The sequence below is a fragment of the Lithobates pipiens genome, unplaced genomic scaffold (assembly GCF_037356315.1).
Source record: "Lithobates pipiens isolate NorthernLeopardFrog02 unplaced genomic scaffold, aLitPip1_a1.2 Scaffold_23, whole genome shotgun sequence".
Taxonomy (NCBI): Eukaryota; Metazoa; Chordata; class Amphibia; order Anura; family Ranidae; genus Lithobates; species Lithobates pipiens.
The window spans coordinates 312,246,027-312,268,591 of NW_027507785.1; the positions used below are offsets into that span (position 1 = coordinate 312,246,027).

At 45.3% G+C, this 22,565-nt stretch overlaps 1 protein-coding gene across 6 annotated transcripts in view; it reads right to left on the reverse strand.

Annotated features, from left to right (window-relative positions):
* Positions 1 to 22,565, reverse strand: part of SGIP1 (SH3GL interacting endocytic adaptor 1) — a 250,209-nt gene that overhangs the window by 87,512 nt on the left and 140,132 nt on the right. For all 6 annotated transcript variants that reach the window (XM_077450532.1, XM_077450530.1, XM_077450528.1 and 3 more), the window contains exons 7-10: positions 11,630 to 11,654; positions 5,520 to 5,571; positions 732 to 799; positions 391 to 477 (exon numbers count right to left, since the gene is read on the reverse strand). In XM_077450532.1, the coding sequence (XP_077306658.1) occupies positions 391 to 477; positions 732 to 799; positions 5,520 to 5,571; positions 11,630 to 11,654 (232 nt within the window). The remainder of the gene's footprint in view (positions 1 to 390; positions 478 to 731; positions 800 to 5,519; positions 5,572 to 11,629; positions 11,655 to 22,565) is intronic.

Consider the following 22,565-nt stretch of genomic DNA (forward strand, 5'->3'; position numbering starts at 1 on the left):
TTTGATATACAAGTGCTTTGGATTACAAGCATTCTTCTGGAACCAATTATGCTCGTAATCCAGGGTACCTCTGTATATATAAAATAATATGCAAAGTGGTTGGAGGGAAGCTTCAGAATGGCAAAGATGTTTTTATTACAAATTATGCGAGCACACTGCAGTTTCTCTTTAAGCTTCACAGTGGACTACCTTTTGGACTTGATATGTGTTCTAGACTATGGATGTGTTTTACTTTTTTTTTTTTTCGCTGATTTTGTTACACTATTAATTAGGCATTTATATTTAACAGCGCAACACATTGTTTTTATGTATAAATGGCATTAGCATATTTATGATATATACTGAACCTAAACACAAGACACAAAATAAGAACATAAGAAAAAGACTTACTTCCTGTGGGGAATGGCCTTGACAGCTTTGGGGATTCTGCAGTATCTAGTTGTGAAGCGCCCCATATTTCAGGCTGATCTAGAGGAACTGAGAAGGGAAATTTTTCATTGAATACACTGCATGTAAACTTTAACATTCCCTCATCACCAATATAGATTATCACCAAATGTATAATATATATATTTATTACATATAAACACCAAAAACAGAGGGAGGGGGGAAACATCCTGACCATAATAAAGTTGTCCTCACTCAATTCCCCCATATTCCAGTAAAAAGGTCATCTTCGTAGAGCTAAACTAAGTACACCCAGATTTTTAAATCTCAAGGACTCGGCTCACCTTCAGATTTGGATTCCTCAAAGGCAGATTCCAGAGGAGGCCCAAATAATTCGGCTGGTGTCTTCTTACTAAAGGATTTTATAACACAAGCAGTAAGTAAGTGTTGGCTGATGATTATCGACTGGTGCAGCAATTGGGTTGGGTAAGGTGTTAAGTCATCCTATGCTCATTGTAAAAGACCAATACATAAAGTACAATTGAGTTTTAGTTCCCTCCTCCGCTTAGTTTCAGCCTGAGATAAAGATTACATGTTAAAAAAAATAATATAGAAGGTTAAATCATTTGAGAGTGAGGTGTTGTATTTCAAATGAAACACCTTAAAAGTAAAAAAGAATAAAGAACATGTGAACGTTAGATGTCTATAAATGCCTACCACATTGGAAGGGTTCCATAGTAAAGGAGGTTTTAGGCCGACAGAGCTCCTAATCCTTTCCCACACAATATAAAAGAGGTTCTGGATGGAGTGTATTTTTTTTTTAAATGTGTATCAAAATAGGCTAAATCTGAATACATTATATGTTCAGATATACGAAACTATATGGTAAAACGTTTCACCCCCACCATATGGCCAAAAATATCTGGGGGACCCCTCTGAATTATAGCACTCACGTGTTTCCAGTGAAGGGTACTGGTAAATACTACAGCATGAAAGGCATTTTAAACAACCTTGGGCTGTCAGGAAGGCAATTTTCTGTTCCAGCATGACTGTGCCGCTAACCAGCTCTAATCCCACTTAGAGCCCTTTCACACTGGGGCACGGGCCGCATTAGTGGTAAAGCGCCACTTGTTTAAGTGGCACTTTACCGGCACTGTGTGGGGCGGGATCGGGGTGCTTATAACCCCAAACAGTTTTCTGTGTAAATTTAAGATTTTTATTTTCAACGGCAAAAATAACCAAACGAAAAAAAAACCTGGCCCCTAACTTTTTTTTAGCTGGCTCCTAGATTCCAAGCAAATTTGTAAAGCCCTGATTTACTTTATTTACATTTTTTTTAAATTAAACTTTATTGCTATCACATGGGATGAACGGCAGTGACAGGTCCTCTTTATTAATAGATTTGAAGCCTATTAGACCCCTGATCTCTCCCCTGCCTTCCAATGCAGCCGATCAAATACAGATCATAGTGACTGGCTGGTAACGGCTAGTAAGAAAAGAACCGCTTCTGGTTTCATACACCATAGAGAAAAATCAGAGAACGGATGTTAGCCAGGTCTTCTCATCCCACATAATTACTCGACCTCAAAAGTATTCTTCTGTCTGAATGGGCAAAATTCCCACAGACACTCCAAAATCTTATGGGAAGGTTTCCAAGAAGAGAAGAGACTGTTATAGCCACAAATGGGGGCCAACTCTATATCAATGTCCATGTGCTTTTATTTCCTCTCGAAGACTCACCACAAATGGTTGCTCAGGCAATTATATTGTTATATAATTGTCCAATGATGCAAAATAATAGAGTTCATCTTCTGTTCTTTCCCAGAGATAGGTTTTAATTAGATAACAAGCCCAGAGTACACAAAAAAAAAAGTACTTCTTTCTCAACATGTGCCTCAGAAGACTTCAGATCGATGAGAAGTCCTTCCTATCCCAACATAAATATTCTTCAATTCAATCCTGGATGTCACTGACAGATCGGGTCCCCACCAACAATCTGGAATGAGCCATAGTGGTTCCTCGTCATGCCACTGGTATGGCCTCTTAAAGAGGAAGTAAACCCTGATGAGTTTACTTCCTCTTTCATTCCCTGCAAAGGTAAAGCATAATGGACTACTATGCATCGCATAGTAGTCCATTATGTGTCACTTACCTGACACAGGAGCCAGCAAAGTCACCGCTGTCCCCTGTAGTCCGGCGCATCCATCTTCTTGGTGGGTTTCGCTGCTCCGCCGCTGTCATTCGGCGAAGCCGCGATGACGTCACTCCCGCGCATGCGCACGGGAGCCGCTATGCGCGGCATATCGCCGTTGACGGCGGCACGCTCAGTGCGCTGCTGTCTACGGCGCATGCGCCGTAGACAGCGGTGCCTGTCTTTTGGCAAAAATCTCCTAAACCGTGTAGGTTTAGGAGCTATTTCTTGGACCTACAGGTAAGCCTTAATCTAGACTAACCTGTAGGTCAAAGTGTGTTGTAAGGGTTTACAACCACTTTAACTCTCTTCTATTGTAACTGTGCTGTCTTCCTTTATAAAGCACTGTGAAAATTGTTGGCACTATATTAATCCTGCATGATAATAAACTAGGACATACTGATCAAATGCAGGCTGGAGGCTTCAACGAAAAAAAAAAAAAAAAAGAATACTACCACCTTTAGACTGCAGTGGCATCTGTTTAATACTGTAATTAACAGATACAACTACAGTATCAATAATTAAAAAACAGAGCAGTTGATTTGTTGAAACAGAGTACTGAAGTGTCAAAAGACTGGAACATTTCAGGCGCCACAAAGATTTAAACACAATATTATGTAAATTAAAAAAATATATTTTTACAATTTTTTTGTTATTATATAAACAAAAAATTTGAAAAAAACCCACATTTTTTTACTGTTTTAAAACATATCCAATAAAGAAATAAAAAGGATCTAATTTATTCATACATTTAGGACAGAATGTATTCCGTGACATGTCTTTAGTAAAAAAAAAAAAAAAAAAAAAAAAAAAAAATCCCAAAAAGCGTCCATCAATTGTTTGGGTGAAAGCTATAGCGTCCACAAACTATGGTATATATACTGACGTTTTTTTCAGTGATCAGAGACTTGCAGTGGAACGGCGATAGTGTGGCAGGCAATTTGGCACCAACTGACACTGAGTGGGGACTGAGTGACAATGACATCACCAGTGACACTAATACAGCAACCTGGGAAGGGGTTAACTGGCTGGGAAGGGGGTATCTAGGAGCAATCAAAGGGTTAACGGTGTGCCTAACTGAGTAATGTGTTTAATGTGTGCCTCTTTACCAATAGAATAGAATGTGCTTTGCAGGGAGAAAACATAGCCACATTGCTGTTCCATGTACAGAGCCCGGTGCTGTGATTTGCTAAGCCGATCAGCAGGTCCTGGTCAATGATTTACGACAGCCGATTGACAGCACAGATGAGCACCCTGCCGGATCACGTGTGGGGCCACACCCTGCTGCAGTTAAAAAATGGTGGGTGGTCCCGCTAGTGATTAAAGTTGTGGTTGTAAAGGTAAAAGGTATTTTACCTTCATGAACTCTGCATGCATGAAGGTAAAAAAACATGTGTGCAGCAGTCACCCCTCAGCCCCCCCTGATACTTACCGGAGCCTCCTCTCGAGTCCCCGGAGAGGTCCACGAGAGCCTTGCCTCTCCAGGGATTCATGCTCTATATTGACTATCACAATCAGTGAGCCAATCAAGAGATGGAGGGGGCAGAGCTGACCCGCGGCTGTGTGTGTCCATTCACACAATGGGTGCCCTCATAACAAGCTGCTTGCTGTGGGAGCACCTGGTAGGTGGAAGGAGCCAGGAGCGCTGGCATGGAACCCGAGAAGAGCAGATAAGTAGAACATGTTTATTATTTTAAATTATATATATATAAAAAAAAAAGCTTTACAATCACATTAAAGTGGTTGTAAACCCTTTAGAACCACTGTTTACTACAGGTAAGCCTATTACAAGGCTTACCTGTAGCTACCCTGGATATCTCCTAAATTTGCACAGGACATCATCGGCACATGCGCACTGAAGCAATGGCATGTTCATGATGTTGCTTCAGCTAGTGTGAAGTTACCAGCGGCTCCCACACGCAGGAGTGACGTCATTGCAGCTCCGGCCAATCACAGCACCGGAACCCGCGACACAGCGCCGGGTCAGTGTACGAGGACCGCTGCGGGGGCTTCAATCTAAGGTGAGTATTTCATATGCTATGCATACTAGCTTATTATGCCTTTGTCTTGCAGGTTTTTTATTTATTTTGTTAGTGGGTTTACAACCAAAAAAACATTTTAAAAGATCCCCCCACCGCCCCCTTAAATACTCACCTGACCCTGACCCATCACTGTGCATGTCTGCAGACGTTCTCCTCTCCAATTGTTGGGAAGTGGTGCACCGAATCTAGTTCTTGTCCAAACTTTTGTTCTTAAAAAGGCACCAAATTAAAGGCTTTGTATGATTATTTATTAAGACCCCTTTCACATAGAACCGCCACCGGCATCAGCGGGAAAGCGGTGCTATTTTTAGCGCCGCTTTACCTGCGATATTTGGCCACTAGCGAGGCGGTTTCAACCCCCCGCAAGCAGGAGAAAAGGGGTTAAATCCGCCCGCAAAACGCCACCAGAGCGGCGTTTTTGCCGGCGGTATCACAGCGCTGCCCCATTGATTTCAATGGGGAGCAGCGGTGAGTTCACCGCTCCAAAGAAGTTGCTGGCAGGACTTTTTTTTGACGCCCTGCCAGCGCACCGCTCCAGTGTGAAAGCCTGAGGGTGTGAATGGAGCAGCTGTTTTAGTGCGTTTTGCAGGAGCTATTTTTAACGCTATAGCGCCTGCAAAATGCTCCAATGTGAAAGGGGGTCTAAGTGATTTGTGTAGGCAAATTCTTTTTTTGTTTTACGTTCGCTAAGGCTGCTAAATTTGGCCCTCTGAACTCAATGATATCCGATATGCGTAAAGCCAGAGTGCTGTTACCACACATGCGTCAACGCTTCTATGCGATATCATTATATTAAACGGCTATACATAGATCTGACATATTACTACCATATGATGACAATGCTTTACTTTGGCTGCCCTAGAGGGAAGGAAAATTCATTTTACTGAAATAAAACTAACCTTGCAAGTTCGGCTGTGGGAGTTGAACGCCTCGGCCTAGCAATCTCTTCACCTGTACAGATTGAGAGAAGAAACGTTATGGAATCTCGGAGGACGCCGTTAATTAACAGAATTCCGTCAACTTCATTTTAGCTGGTATATATCACTATCGTATGTCAGCCAAAGTGGACCCATGGTGAACATGTCAGTAATATTTTTATTGCAGTCAAGCAGCTAAAAAAAAAACAAAAAAAAAACCCTGTCCTTAAAAACATTTCTAGCAGCTCCAGCTATTAAAATTTACATAAACTCCAAGCGGCAGGTAAGATCAATGAGTGCTTATGGTGACCAGGAGAAATGATCGATTGTCTTTAACCACTTTGCATCCAGAGCAATTTTTCAAACACTTACAATTTGCATTTTTTTTTTTTTTTTACTATGAAATTATTTTTTTTTTTTTTAAGATTCTTTTTATCGTTTATTTATTTTTTAAGAAAATAATTTAATCCTCTCTTACTTAACCAACAATACACATTTTTCTGAAAAGAGAAGCCTTGTAGAATAAATTGGCGTCAGTTGCAATTTTTTTTTGTTGCATGAGATTAAGCCAGACTAGGCCATATTTGTTCAGGAAAAAATAAGCTAAAATGAATCTTAGTGCACACAAACACAATAGAATACCCAATTTATGGTAAAATCTAAAAGATGGGGTGTGTTGAGGAAACAGATGCCGAACAAGCCTTAAAATTGCATGTGCTTGTAATGCGCTTGTAATACGGTGAAAAACTGCGGTACCTAAAATTTTCATTTTAAAGGTCTTTACAGTTTATCAATTTAAAGTTGACCATGAATTATGACCCTAGAACTATTGCTCTCACTCCACGTTTACAGCAATAGCTCACGCGTGGCGCAATTGCTGTTTCTACACGTTTGCATTTATGTATAGGCTCAGGAAGACAGAGTTGGTTTAACTTTTTTTTTATTGTATTTATTTTATCCTAATTTAATTTGACACTTTTTGTCATTTAACTTTATTGCCATCCCAAGGGTGCTGACAAGCTCCCTATGCGATTGAATGGGCAGGTGACATTTATGGAGAAAAGAAGGGTCTATTAGATCCCTAATGCACCTCTGCCACTAATCAAGCACAGATCAAGCTTGATGAGCTTCTTCCCTAGCCACAGCAGCCAAGGAATGACAGCACTGAACCCCAGAAGCGACTGATTGCTCATCATTTCTGGGTTTATTATAAAGCAAATTTATCAATTTTACTTGAAAGATGGTCACCGGCTGAAAAAAAAAACAAACAAAAAAAAAAACAAGCTCATATGACCTTTGCATAGAAAGTGGCTAATATCCATCTTTCTTCACACACACTTATCGTTCCTTCAGCCCCTGCTCTGCTCACTTGCAGTACAGCCCAACTCTTCTACAATAAAGATTCTGCCTGCTATCAGTTTTTTTGTGATAGACTGCAGCATCTATACCAGTAATTTTAAATATTGTCTTTCAGAGCAAGTCCCAAAGGTGTGCATATCAGGTGTACCTGGGCACACCCTAATTGCTACGTGCAGTGCCGATTCCCCAGTATTGCCCCCCCCCCATCTTGCAGTGCTGCTGGCTTCCCTCCTCTGCTCTCCCCCGAGCTGCTGCAGGGGATGTTTCAGGTCAGAGAGTGGGAAAGGGGCTAGTAAATATATCATTTACCAGTGACTTCCTTTTCTAAACGGACACACTCGCTGTGTTCATTCATAACTGAAGCATAGTAAACTGTTTACTATGATTCAATTTGTGAATGAACAGGAAGCTTCTCAGCACACATCACTTCCCATTCATTCACTGTCCTGTGCACAGTGCTGGGACAAGGTCATCCAATGCCCAGGGCAAAGATACCAAACTGCACCCCCGCCCCTTCCCTTAGGGTTAGCAGCAATGTCACTACTCCTGTCAGCTTTGTAACAAAAGCATCCACCCCTTCTGCCCCAAAAGCATCTGCCCCTTCTGCCCACCCCTTGTCCCGGCCCTGCCTGTGCAGCTGAGGTTGCAGAGACAGGCATGTGTGTTTGAGCTTTGGGGTGCACACCCTAATGCAGGGGTCTCAAAATGGCAGCCCTCCAGCTGTTGTGAAACTACAAGTCCCATTCTCTACCCGTGGGAGTCATGCTTGTAACTGTCAGCCTTGCAATGCATCATGGGACTTGTAGTTTTGCAACAGCCGGAGGGCCGCCAGTTTGAGACCCGCGCCAATGCAATGGGCTGCGCACACCTATGGCAAGCCAACAAGTCTGAATCCAACTTTAGCTTATCCTATTTCAGCAGCTGTCCTGTAGGAACATGCACAGTATTTCTGATATACAGGTAAACACTATACATCTACCAATTCATATATGAAAGGCACTCATAAAAATGTCTTTTCTGGCTGAGTGTGACGCTATGAAGTCCTTCCGGCTATCTCCTCCCTCCAGTGCTTCCACTGCTCCAGGCTGACAGAACTGCATGCTGCCATCACTGACCTCAGTGGGAAAGCATGAGAGCAGAGAAAGAGGACATTGCCGGGGGAACGTCATTGCGTTCAATGTCACCACCAAGGCTGCAAAGGGATCATTTACACATAGACTGTTCCCTTCACTCTGCAATCCCAAACTTCACAGGTTCCTCAGTGGTCATCTTTAAATAAACATTTTTTTTTTTTTAAGGGTTTAAATGGAATCAACACCATTTTAATTAAATTGCTGACCAATATACTTGTCCATATGAAATGATGATCTGTCACCCAACAAAAATCTGAACATTGTTAAACACAAAGAAAATAACCCTCAAGGGCCCATTTACACATGTGGGTTTTGGCGATGTGCTTGCTCTATGTGCAATGTGTTGCAGCACCATTCATGGCACGACACACTGCATTGTTGACAAAGGGGTCATGCACATTTATTTATCCTTTGCAGTGCGCTGGCAGACCATTTCTAATGAATGTGCGGTCTTAAAAGTGGTTTGTAAACCCTCTAATATACCCAGTGAAGTGACTGGCTTCAGGTGATACACAGAGATTTAAAAAAATCCTCCTTCATAAGTTTTACTTGTCTATCTGCAGTCTTCTCTACATCCCTTCAAAAGTACGGAATTGTGATAAAATCCTTCATCTGTCAGGAGCACAGAGGAGGGGGGTGGAGAGCTGCAGTTATAGCTCTTGTAGTGTGTGAGAGCTGATTGGAGGAAAGGGACACACCCCCATTTATACAGGACACAGGAACAAGGGAAGGATACAAAGCTGTGTGCTGATCTCTCCTCCCCCATCACAAATGTATCTTATGTGTTCGGAAAACTTCTCAGAAGTGACAAATGCTGATAACAGAGGAACGGAGCACAAGAGAGAAACGACACTTGAGCTTTAGAGATAGACAAGTAAACACTAAAACATACACTATATTGTCAAAATTATTGGGACGCCTGCCTTTACACACACATGAACTTTAATGGCACCCCAGTGTTGTTCCGTAGGGTTCAGTATTGAGTTGGCCCATATCCTTTGCGGCTATAACAGCTTCAACTCTTCTGGAAACACAAGGTTTAGGAGTGTGTCTATTGGAATGTTTGACCATTCTTCCAGAAACACATTTGTGGAGTCAGGCACTGATGTTGGATGAGCAAGCTTGGCTCGCCGTCTCTGCTCTAATTCATCCCAAAGGTGTTCTATCGGGTTGAGGTCAGGACTCTGTGCAGGTCAATCAAGTTCCTCCACCCCAAACTCGATCATCCATGTCTTTACGGACCTTGCTTTGTGCACTGGTCCAAATCATTTGGTGGAGGGGGGGATTATGGCGTAAGGTTGTATTTCAGGGGTTGGTCTTGGCCTTTGGTTCCAGTGAAGGGAACTCTTAGACCCCTTTCACACCAGGGCGTTTTGCAGGCGCTATAGCATTAGAAATAGCGCCTGCAAAACGCCCTAAAGAAGCTGCACCATTGTTTGTAGTGTGAAAGCCCAGAGGGCTTTCACACTACAGCGGTGCGCTGGCAGGATGTCAGAAAAAAGTCCTGCCAGCAGCTTCTTTGGAGCGGTGAAGGAGCGGTGTGTTAACCGCTCCTCTACCGCTGCTCCCCATTGAAATCAATGGGGCAGCGCTGTAATCCCACCGGCAAAACGCCGCTATTGCGGCGTATTGCCGGGCGGTTTTAACCCTTTCGCGTCCGCTAGCGGGGGTAAAAGTGCCCCACTAGCGGCCGAAATGCGCCGCAAAACGCCGCTAAAAATAGCGGCGTTTTACCGCCCACGCTATCAGCAGTGTGGTGTGAAAGGGGTCTTAAGGCATCAGCATATTAAGACATTTTGGACAGTTTCATGCTCCCAACTTTGTGCTTTTGGAAGAATGGTCAAACATTCCCATAAACACACTCCTAAACCTTGTGGACAGCCTTCTTTGAAGAGTTGAAGCTGTTATAGCTGCAACGAGTGTGCCAACACAATATTGAATCCTACGGACCAAGACTGGGATTCCATTAAAGTTCATGTAAAGGCAAGTGTCCCAATACTTTTGACATTATAGTGTATATGTGCATTGTTCAGATTTCATGACCGAGGTTTACAACCACTTTAACACAATGCACACGAACACACTGTAACAGACCACTTAAGAATGAATGAGCTCTGAAAGATTACAGTGAATCTGTGGAGAGTAAAAGAATAATAATAGTAAAAAAAAAAAAAAAAAAAACAACTTTAAAACATTTGGCTTGAACCCCACTTCAATTATCAAAATAATCATTCTATGTTCTGCACCACACCTACAAATTGCATCTTAAAACGACTGTCACTAAAAGAACGTCCTCCCTACAGAGAATTAACACACTCCCTGCACTGCCAGTCTTTACTATAAAAAAGAGAAACCACTGCCCAAATAATCTTCAGAATCCCACACTTTCAGAAGTGCCGAAACTACTGGTCTCCCACCATGCACTCCAGCCAGCCCCAACATCACATAAGACACAGGGGATCCGACATGCTCAGAGAGCCGGGGGATCCGACATGCCCAGAGGAAGAGGGGAAGCGGCGTCCCCCCAGAGAAACAGGGAAGCGGCGTCCCCCCAGAGAAACAGGGAAGCGGCGTCCCCCCAGAGAAACAGGGAAGCGGCGTCCCCCCCCCCAGAGGAAGCGGCGTCCCCCCCCCCAGAGGAAGCGGCGTCCCCCCCCCAGAGGAACAGGGAAGCGGCGTCCCCCAGAGGAACAGGGAAGCGGCGTCCCCAAGAGGAACAGGGAAGCGGCGTCTCCAAGAGGAACAGGGAAGCGGCGTCCCCAAGAGGAACAGGGAAGCGGCGTCCCCAAGAGGAACAGGGAAGCGGCGTCCCCAAGAGGAACAGGGAAGCGGCGTCCCCAAGAGGAACAGGGAAGCGGCGTCCCCAAGAGGAACAGGGAAGCGGCGTCCCCAAGAGGAACAGGGAAGCGGCGTCCCCAAGAGGAACAGGGAAGCGGCGTCCCCAAGAGGAACAGGGAAGCGGCGTCCCCAAGAGGAACAGGGAAGCGGCGTCCCCAAGAGGAACAGGGAAGCGGCGTCCCCCAGAGGAACCGGCACCCCCAGAGGAACAGCAAACCGCCACCCCCAGAGGAACAGCAAACCGCCACCCCCAGAGGAACAGCAAACCGGCATTGTCGGAAGTGTTACATTTCAAAGACTCCTCGGGCGCCGGTTTCTCTTCATTATAGTAGTGATCAGCAGTGCTGGCAGCAAAGGTGAATGTCGACAAACTTCTTAGCAACAGTGCATGTAAATGCACACAAGCGTAAAAGGCTGGATTAATTGGGTATACACTGTGAATTCATATCAAACATTATTAAAGTGCAACTTCAGCCAATCATTTTTATTTTAGTTTTGGAGAGTGGATGGAGTGTCGTAACTGCCATCTATGTCCCATTTTGTAGATTTTCTTCTCATTCTCTTGGTCTCTTGGTGACACATTTTCAGAGAAACAAGTAGGAAGAAGAAATCTTTGCCATAGAGTGCAGGAAAAAAAGTGACAGAAATTCCAAACCTCTCTCAACCAAAGACTAAAATATAGATTAGGCTTGTGCTATCCTTTAAGTCAAAACAATTACTAATTAGATCCAAAATCTCACATAAAAAAATAAATCTACTTACTTGACAAGTTTCTTTTAATTGTGCCCTACATTAATAAAAATGAATACTTGTTAATCCACAAAGCATGCATGGGTTAGACAATCATTAGTAGTCACACATTAGAAACCAAAGCCTGAGAAGTCATCTTAATTCAGGGCTGGACAATCTTCACCAATCAGGAAGAGGGAAGTTCCAGCTCTGATTATATTTTAGTAATGCCCATTCCTCTCCCAAGAGTCATCCCACTGCTTCAGAGTTGAGGAATACCGAGCACGCTACCGGAACTTAACTATATGTGAGCGCAACAAGCAAAAAACACTATTAATTCATTCTTAAAGTGATTGTAAGGTTTGTCAAGTGATTTTGTCTTCTTAATGCATGATACTTTGATACTTACCTAGGTGGATGCAGCATTGGTTCAATACTGCATCTGTCCCCCGGCACCCCTAACACTGAGAAATGAATGATCGAACAACGCAGACCGGTAAATTCTCACAGCTCCCTGAGCAGAGAGCTGCTGACTGTCAGTCACTGCTCTCTGGTCTGACCCCCTCTTCGCTCACTGGAGCGATGGGCTGTGGAGGGGGCGGGATCGCCTGGCGCAGGTTCTTAGCGGCTCGCTGAGAGGCTGAGTCGAGTGCAGGTCCAGGGATCTGGGCAGATTCCGAATCTATGGTTGTGAGGACGCCCGAGCCTGGACCGACTCTGTGACGTCAGCAGAGAGCAGACTTCAGCCTGCTGTCTGCTGAAAACGGGTCACAGGAGTGCAAAACATACTGCACACTTTATTCATTTATCAATGTATTTATTTCACACAGTGTATTAAGTGATAATTTTGCACTTGCAATCAGTAGCGGCCAGTGGCAATTTTTTTGGTGGGGCGCAACAGTATGCCACCAACACAAAATCTCCCCCCACCGATCGGTAGCACTTACCCCATCTCTTCACCAGTGGCTTCCACTGCTAGGCGGCAGCCTCCTGTCCCCCTGCTCTCCATGGGTCATCACGGCGGAGGCCTCCAATTCCCCTGCTCTCCATGGGCCATGACGGTGGAGGCCTCCCGTCCCCCTGCTCTCCATGGGCCATGACGGCGGAGGCCTCCCGTCCCCCTGCTCTCCATGGGCCATGGCAGCGGAGGCCTCCTGTCCCCCTGCTCTCCATGGGCCATGACAGCGGAAGCCTCCCGTCCCCCTGCTCTCCATGGGCCATGACGGTGGAGGCCTCCCGTCCCCCTGCTCTCCATGGACCATGGCAGCGGAGGCCTCCTGTCCCCCTGCTCTCCATGGGTCATCACGGCGGAGGCCTCCAATTCCCCTGCTCTCCATGGGCCATGACGGTGGAGGCCTCCCGTCCCCCTGCTCTCCATGGGCCATGACGGCGGAGGCCTCCCGTCCCCCTGCTCTCCATGGGCCATGGCAGCGGAGGCCTCCTGTCCCCCTGCTCTCCATGGGCCATGACAGCGGAAGCCTCCCGTCCCCCTGCTCTCCATGGGCCATGACGGTGGAGGCCTCCCGTCCCCCTGCTCTCCATGGACCATGGCAGCGGAGGCCTCCTGTCCCCCTGCTCTCCATGGGTCATCACGGCGGAGGCCTCCAATTCCCCTGCTCTCCATGGGCCATGACGGTGGAGGCCTCCCGTCCCCCTGCTCTCCATGGGCCATGACGGCGGAGGCCTCCCGTCCCCCTGCTCTCCATGGGCCATGGCAGCGGAGGCCTCCTGTCCCCCTGCTCTCCATGGGCCATGACAGCGGAAGCCTCCCGTCCCCCTGCTCTCCATGGGCCATGACGGTGGAGGCCTCCCGTCCCCCTGCTCTCCATGGGCCATGGCAGCGGAGGCCTCCTGTCCCCCTGCTCTCCATGGGCCATGACAGCGGAAGCCTCCCGTCCCCCTGCTCTCCATGGTTCATCACGGCGGAGGCCTCCCGTTCCCCTGCTCTCCATGGGTCATGACGACGGAGGCCTCCCGTCCCCCTGCTCTCCATGGGTCATGACGGCAGAGGCCTCCTGTCCCCCTCCTCTCCATGGGTCATGACGGCGGAGGCCTCCCGTCCCCCTCCTCTCCATGGGTCATGACGGCGGAGGCCTCCCGTCCCCCTCCTCTCCATGGGTCATGACGACGGAGGCCTCCCGTCCCCCTGATCTCCATGGGTCATGACAGCGGAGCCCTCCCGTCCCCCTGCTCTCCATGGGTCATGACGACGGAGGCCTCCCGTCCCCCTGCTCTCCATGGGTCATGACAGCGGAGGACTCCCGTCCCCCTGCTCTCCATGGGCCATGACGGCGGAGGCCTCCCGTTCCCCTGCTCTCCATGGGTCATGACGGCGAAGGCCTCCCGTTCCCCTGCTCTCCATGGGTCATGACGACGGAGCCCTCCCGTCCCCCTGCCGGAAAATGGGTCTCACACCTGCTTCTGATTGGCCGGATTCAGGATCAGTGGGTCAACAGTAAATTAATACCTGGGTGGGCTCATGGCACAATGCCCTGCGCCACGAGCCCACCTTATTTTGAAGCCTATTAGCCGTCGCTGTAATTCAGGCGCCCGGCGTCTTGAAAGGGGTCGGTCGCATGAATAGGGGGGTGGCTGCGGCGGCCCGTGGTTAGATTCATGCTATGCATGAATCTATTATACATATAGCGGGTGGTGTGGATAGAGGGGGCAGTGCCCGGGTGCCCCTAATGGATGGACTGCCGCTGCTTTAGGTATTTCTAAAGTTTTTTGTTGTGAATATTAATTTTATTATTATTTCATGAAGGTAAAAGGGGATTAGGATGCTTTTATTATATTCATTTGGCAGAAACATCTATATAACCTCTGCTAATTTATGTTACAGTTGTCTAAGGACGTTTTAAAAGGTATAGATTTCAGGAACTTGCTACCGTCCCTGCAAATCCAGAACACTGCACAGATATAGTGTAAAAAAAAAAAAAAAAAAAAAAAAAAAAGCACATTCCGGACTATCCATTTGCCCATTGGTTCCCCAGCTGTAACAATCTTCCCCTAAATCCTGATTTCATTTGTCCAGCCCTGTATTAATATATAACAGTGGCAGCAAACAGTTTGTAAGTTTAGCCTGGAAAACAAGCACAGAGCATACTGTTATAATACGGTTAGAAGCAGACAAGAATGTTACTGAACAATAATATTACCATATTATACCCACAAAAAGTGGGCACTCGCAGTAAAGATTTGTTGGTAGATTTAGATATAATAGAATTCTTAAAACTACGAAGCTTATAGACAAAGATGCAACAATATTAAAACCTACAGCAGAAAAACAGCAAAGGAAGCCATTTCATTGGAAGAACCAATCGCCCAAAAGGAAAGAAACACTAACCCCCGAACCCTTACAAACCACTTTGACCTACAGGTAAGCCTAGATTAAGGCTTACCTGTAGGTCCAATAAATATCTCCTAAACCTACACGGTTCAGGAGATATTTGCTCGAAGACGGGCACCGCCATCTACGGCGCATGCGCCGTAGACAGCGGCGTGCAGGCGCACTGAGCGGGGCATCGTCAATGACGGCAATGCCGTGAGTCTTGGCTGCTCCGGCGAATCACAGTGCTGCTCGCGAGACCCACGGAGACCCACCAAGAAGATGGACGCTCGGAACTACAGGGGACAGCGGTGACTTCGCTGGCTCCTGTGTCAGGTAAGTGACACATAATGGACTACTATGCGATGCTTTACCTTTACAGGGAATGAAAGAGGAAGTAAACTCATCAGGGTTTACTTCCTCTTTAAAATCCAAGTGTAATAAGTCAGAGAGCGCCAAATGAAAAATCCTAAAGTCTTTTTTGTTCAACTGGTTACTATAAGCAGAGCAGAGAACATCATCCCAATGCATTTCAAGTGCCACACAATCCTCCATCAGGGCTGGGTGAAATGGCAGAATGTTAAATGGATTCAAAAGTACTCTTATGCCGCGTACACACGATCGGAATTCTCGTCGGAAAAAGCTCCGATGGTTTTCCTGACGGAATTCGGCTCAAGCTGTCTTGCCTACACATGGTCACATCAAAAATTCAGATTGTTTATAACGTACAACGGGACTAGAAAAAGGAAGTTCGATAGCCAGTAGCTAATAGCTTCCATCTCATAGTTGAATCTGAGCATGCGTGATTTTTGGCGTGTCGGAATTGCATACACACGATCGGAATTACCGATAGAAAGTTTTTCCGTCTGGAAAATTAAGAATATGCTATCAATTTTTGTCTGGCGGAAATTCGGACAGCTAAATTCCGATGGAGCATACACACGGTCGCATTTTCCGATGAAAAGCTCTCATCGGTCTTTTTCTGTCCGGAATTCCGATCGTGTGTACGCGGCATTAAGCAGACCGGCCATCTGCAGACGGAGGATGTAATGAAGAAACAGTCGGTGCTGCGCTTATGTTCACAGTAGAAACCAGGCAGCACAGTGGCCAAGTGGTTCACATTTTCACCTGGCAGCACCAGGGTCACAGGTTTGAATCTGAACCGCCACACAACCTGACGAGTTTGCATGTTCTCCCTGTGCGGGTTCCTTTGGGTGCTCCAATTTCCTCCCACAATTCTAAGAAATGCTGGTAGGTTAATTGGATCCTGTCTAAATCGGCCCCAGTATATGAATGTGACCTTGGATTATAAGCTCCTTGAGGTTAGGGACCGATGTGATTGTACAATATATATGGGAAGCACTGCATACATTTACAGCGCTATAGAAGTACCTGTGACAATAAAAAAACAGCCATCTTATTCTATTTGTAGTGTGAACACCAGCACTGACTATTGTTTATAACATCCTCTCTTTCGGCGCTCTTTGACCTATTAAACACTATTTGTCAATGGTGTATTGCCTCAGTTGAGAGTTTTTTTATACACTATATTGCCAAAAGTATTGGGACACCTGCCTTTACAAGCACACCAATTTTAATGGCATCCCAGTCTTAGTCTGTAGGGTTCAGTATTGACTTGGCCCACCTTTTGCAGCTATAACAGCTTCAACTCTTCTGGGAAGGCCGTCCACAAGGAGGGTGTCTATGGGAATGTTTGACCATTCTTCCAGAAGCACCTTTGTGAGGTCAGGCACTGATGTTGGACAAGAAGGCCTGGCTCGCAGTCTCTGCACCAATTCATCCCAAAGGTGTTCTATTGGGCTGAGGTCAGGATTCTGTGCAGGTCAATCAAGTTCCTCAACCCAAAACCCACTCATCCATGTCTTTATGGACCTTGCTTTGAGAACTGGTGGTAGAGGGGGGGGATTATGGTGTGGAGTTATTTTTCAGGGGTTGGGCTTGGCCCCTTAGTTCCAGTGAAGGGAACTCTTAAGGCGTCAGCATAAAAACATTTTGGATAATTTCATGCTCCCAACTTTGTAGGAACAGTTTGGGGATGGCCCCTTCCTGTTCCAACATGACTGCGCACCAGTGCACAAAGCAAGGTCTATAAAAAACATGGATGAGCGAGAACACCCGATAGAACACCTTTGGGAAGAATTAGCCCTTGTACACACGGTCGGAGAATCTGTCGGAATGCGTCTTATCGGACCGTGTTGTCGGATAATCCGACTGTGTGTGGTATGCATCGGACTGATTCCGTTGGAATATCCGTCGGACCCAATTTTCCAACATGTTGGAAATATTTCCCGACCAACTGGGCCGGTCGGACATATTCCGATCATGTGTAGAGAATTTTGATCGGACCAAGTGCCACGCATGCTCAGATCAAATTCCTACATCAAAGCTATTGGCTACTAGCCTGAACGTAGTCCCATCGTAACGAAATTACGTCATCACGTTCTCAAAGATCGGATTTTTCGCCAACTTTGTCCGACCGTGTGTATGCAACAGTTTCGGACAAGATCCGACGGGCAAAATTTGACGGATTTGGTTGTGGAAATCTCCGACCGTGTGTACAGGGGCTTAGAGTGGAGACTGCGAGCCAGGCCTTCTCATCCACATCAGTGCCTAAACTCACAAATGCACTTCTGGAAGAATGGTCAAACATCGCCATAGACACACTCCTAAACCTTGTGGACGGCCTTCCCAGAAGAGTTAAAGCTGGTATAACTGCAAAGGGTGGGCCAATACTTTTGGCAATGTCGTGTACTTGGATTTCTCAACTTGGGTGAATGTCCTGGCCTGGGGGATCCCCCTCTTTATAGTGATCTGCCGAATACAGGCCAAAAGTATCAACTTTGTCCACGTGTTGATAAGACGTGAAAATCTGTGTCCAGCTCCCCTCCTCCATTACCTATTATTATTGTCTATTATTGAATTTTAACCGGGTTAGTGGTTCAAAGTAGTATTATTATTCTTATTATACAGGATTTATATAGCGCCGATAGTTTGTGCAGAACTTTAAAACCTGAGGGCAGACATTACATTTACAATACAATACAATACAGGAATAATCAGAGGGCCCTCCTCATTAGAGCTTACAATCTAGGAGGGAGGGTCAAGTGATACGAAAGGGTAATGACTGTGAGAGATGAGCTGATGAAGAAAATAAAAGAAGAGTTAGGTGGAGGCAGGGTAGGCTTCTCCGAAGAGAAAAGTTTTCAGGGATTGCCTAAAAATAGATCGATTTGGAGATAGTCTGACAGATTGGGGTAGGGAATTCCAGAGGCTCGGGAGAAGTCCTGGAGGCGAATATGGGAGGAGGTGATGAGGGAGCTAGAGAGCAGGAGGTCTTCAGAGGCTAAAGAATCAGCTGCACATCTATACAGACTAACATTTTTAGTAGAGGTCATCAACATATGTCAATCACAACACGTTTCCTTTACCAGTGTGAAAAATAATAGTCCATAAAAAAAAACGTAGATAGCCTTATCTAATGCCAAGTCTTGACATACGGCCTTATTTAAGTAGGTTTTACACTGATCCCCTTGTGTCCTCAGAATCCCTGACACTCAGCTGTCTACTAGATCTACTGAGCGGCTCGGAGGAGGAGAACAGCGCTCATCAATGCTGCATGGCTCCCTTCAGATTTTACAGCCCGCCAAGCCGGATACCAGAGCAGATCAGGAACACAAGGGGCACTCTAGAGGTTCCAAAATGCAAGGGAAGGATGATCTCGCCCTTATCAAGCAATCAGATGTTCCCTTCTATGTCATGTAGTGCACGGAAAGAATCAAAAAGAAGAAAAGCTTTCCGGGTTCCCCCACATGACTTTTAAGCCCCTTTCACACTTGTGCAACTTGGGACTACAAAGTCGCATGACAAGTCGTACCCCCCATGATTTCCAATGAGTACCGTTCATATCTGTGCGTCTTCAAGTCGCACCGACTTCAAAGTAGTCCCTGTACTACTTTGATGCACGTTACATAGGCATTCCCTGAAATCGCAGTCATGAATTCTCGTTGAAGTAGTAGTAGTGTGAAAGGGGCCTAAGGTTCATTTTTAAAGTGGTGGGACTTATGGCAAATTTCTCATGGTCAGCTCCCTATAGTGGAAGTTTAAAGTGGAGTTCCACCCAAAAGTGAAACTTCCGCTCATTTGTGGTCATCGCACCCCCCCCCCCCCCTCCTGTGCCACAATTGGCACCTTACGGAGGGGGGAGCGGAAACCTGGCTTTGACAAATATCCTGTCTCCACTTCCGGTAGTCTGGGCCGTGGCGCATTACGTCAGCAGCTCGGCTCCTTCCCCCTCTGCCACCAGGCCTGTAGGAGAATGCAGCTGTGCCACGCTCATGCACAGCAGGGACCCGGCGTGAAGCCATAATACTTTACTACCGGGTTCCCTTACCGGCAATGGCGGCAGCACCCACCAGCTGATAGAAACATCAGCAGCAGTGCCGACATCGCTGGACTCCAGGATTGGCAAGTGTCCCATTATTAAAAGTCAGCAGCTGCAGTATGTGTAAATGGGTTTTAATTTTTGCAGGGGTGGGTGGACCTCCTCTAAGTTTGGCTATCAATAACTTTTTTGGCGGGTGGTTACCGAGTACTGAGGCTCCACCTGAGACAGACGTTTCCTCACTTACTGTGATGGCCAAAGTGAGCTCCCCTCCATGATCTGCTAACAACTTTAACTGGATGGGTGCTTGTCTCGATGGACTAAGTTTGCTTTAATATACCTTCGCTGCAAGACCCAAGGGGTCCATTTCTAAAAACAATTTGCTGTATGAAAGTCACAGCATTCTCTCAGCCATCACGATTTATCCCTATAATGTGTCTAATATTTTTTATATTCTATGATTATTAGCTCCCTCTAATGTCCATAATGTAGTATTTTCCTGATTTAGGCATTTCAGGAAATGATATTATGGCCATTAGATGGAGCTGATAATCATAGAAAAGCATATTATTAGACACATATGGAGTTATTTGTGATGGCAGTGTGAATGCTGTGACATTCGTAATGCAATTTATTTTTTTAAATAAATAGACCCCTAAGAGTGTCACTTAAGCCCCGGACCATTTTCCAGCTAAAGGACCAGGCCCCTTTTTGCGATTCGGCACTGCGTCGTTTTAACAGACAATTGCGCGGTCGTGCAACGTGGCTCCGAAACAAAATTGACGTCCTTTTTTTCCCACAAATAGAGCTTTCTTTTGGTGGTATTTGATCACCTCTGCGCTTTTCATTTTTTGCGCTATAAAAAAAAAGTGCAACAATTTTGAAAAAAACAAACGCATTATTTTTTACATTTTGCTATAATAAACATTCCCCAAAAATATATAAAAAAACATTTTTTTCCCTCAGTTTAGGCCGATACGTATTCTTCTACATATTTTTGGTAAAAAAAAAAAAAAAAAAAAAAAAAAATCGCAATAAGCATTTGATTGGTTTGCGCAAAAATTACCATCTACAAAATAGGGGATCGTTTTATGGCATTTTTATAAATTTTTTTTTTTTTTACTAGTAATGGCGGTGATCAGCGATTTTTATTGTGACTGCGACATTATGTCGGACAATTTTGACACATTTTTGGGACCATTGGCATTAATACAGCAATCAGTGCAATTAAAAATGCACTGATTACTGTAAAAATTTCACTGGCAGTGGTTAACCCCCACTTTTCCTATAACAGGGAACAGACGATCAGTGACAGCCTCAGTGGGAAGCACGGGGAGAGGTTTGTTTACATTTACCTCTCCTCGTTCTTCAGCTCTGTGACCCGATCGCAGGACACCAGGCGGCGATTGGGTCCGCGGGTCCCACAATCACGAAGCTCAGGGCCGGGTCGCGAGTGTGCCACTGGCGGCGCGCTCGCGACCCACGGCTAGGCACTTAAAGGACAACGTACCTGTACGTGCTTGTGCCCAGCCGTGCCATTCTGCCGACGTACATCGGCGTGAGGCGGTCCTTAAGCAATTAAAGTGTAATAAACTGGTCTTGTTATACAGTCCTTTAATATCTTCACTATATGCACTGAGTTTTGGGAATACAGATTGTTGGGTTACACAGAGAAATCCTTTATTCCAAAGAATGTTTCATCATGACCACAATTTTATTATTTTTTAAACTGATAATTGGATATGTTTTCTATTGTGAATAAAATACAGGTTTATGAGATTTGCAAATCATCGCATTCTGATTATATGTAGATTTTACACAGCGTCCCAACTTTTTGGGAATTGGGGCTGTACAAAGCCTTCAAAATTCACAGGTAATAGGTAATTTTTCAACATAAATGGGAATCAGAAAAATAAATATCACAACGTGGAGGATCGCTCATTTTGCAGCAGCGTATTCCTTTTTTTTCCTGCAGACACCTACAGCTTCAACTGGAGGCAGAACCCTTATAAAACATTGTGCTGGTCCTAAATAGGCAAGTAAGGTAACAGACTAGACTTAACATTTTGTTATTCATGCTTAAACTGATTCAAGCCTGCAATGATAACTAAACTTGCACTTTTTTATTTTATTTTATTATCTGGCTTCTTCCCTATGGATCTGGTCCCCTGTTAATTGGAGCTCCCTACCCCAACATTCAAAGGCCAATAAAGTCTCATTCGCTTGTGGGCAAGACTTCAAAGAGGAGAAATCTAGGCTTTTGTCCAAAGGGCATTCAGAATTTGGGGGCTCCCTGGCCACACTGAGAAGACAGGCACTATGAGGTGCCTATAATAGTTAAAGAAAATAATCAACTGTCATAAACAACACAAAATGTATTAATAGTAATTTTAAATCCCTGTGATAAAAAAAAAACAAAAAACAAAAAAAAAAAAAACCTTAAGGGCATTTACACTTGCTTCGGGCTTCAACACACATTAATGGCTAGTTTATACTTGCTTCAAAACAAGGCTTCGGACAGGTTTCGTTAAAGCTCTCTGAATGCCAGTCAAAGCTCCCGTCACTAAATAAAATGGCTAGCTTACAGTCCTGTTTACACCTTGCTTTTTCTTTGACTTCGCTTCAAAAATTATACCCCACGTAGCTTTAGTGGTGCTTCAAAGAGTCTTCAAAGCCTCCATAGAAGTCTATGGCAAAGCTTGCTTGAAGCCCCACTGAAGCCCCATGAAGCCTCAAAGGCTCATTGAAGCCCCAAGAAAAAGCAAGGTGTAAACAGGACTGTAAACTAGCCATTTTATTTAGTGACAGGAGCTTTGACTGGCATTCAGAGAGCTTTAACAAAGCCTGTCCGAAGCCTTGTTTGGAGCAATTGCCCTAAGACCCCTTTCACACTGGGGCGTTTTTCAGGCGCTTTAGCGTTAAAAAAAAAAAAAGAGTGCCTGTAAAGCTCTTGAAAGAAGCCTCATCTGCAATCCCAATGTGAAAGCCCGAGTGCTTTAACACGGAGATCCCTTTCACACTGGGGAATTTTTCAGGTGCTTTAGCTTTAAAAAAAAAAAAAAAAAAAAAAAAAAAAAAGCGCCTGAAAGAAGCCGCAACTGCAATCCCAATGTGCTTTCACACTGAGGCGCTGCGCTGGCAGGGCGTCAAAAAAAGTCCCGTAAGCAGCTTCTTTGCAGCTCTTTAGGAGTGGTGAATACAATGCTCCTAAAGCGCCCCTTCCCACTGAAATCAATGGG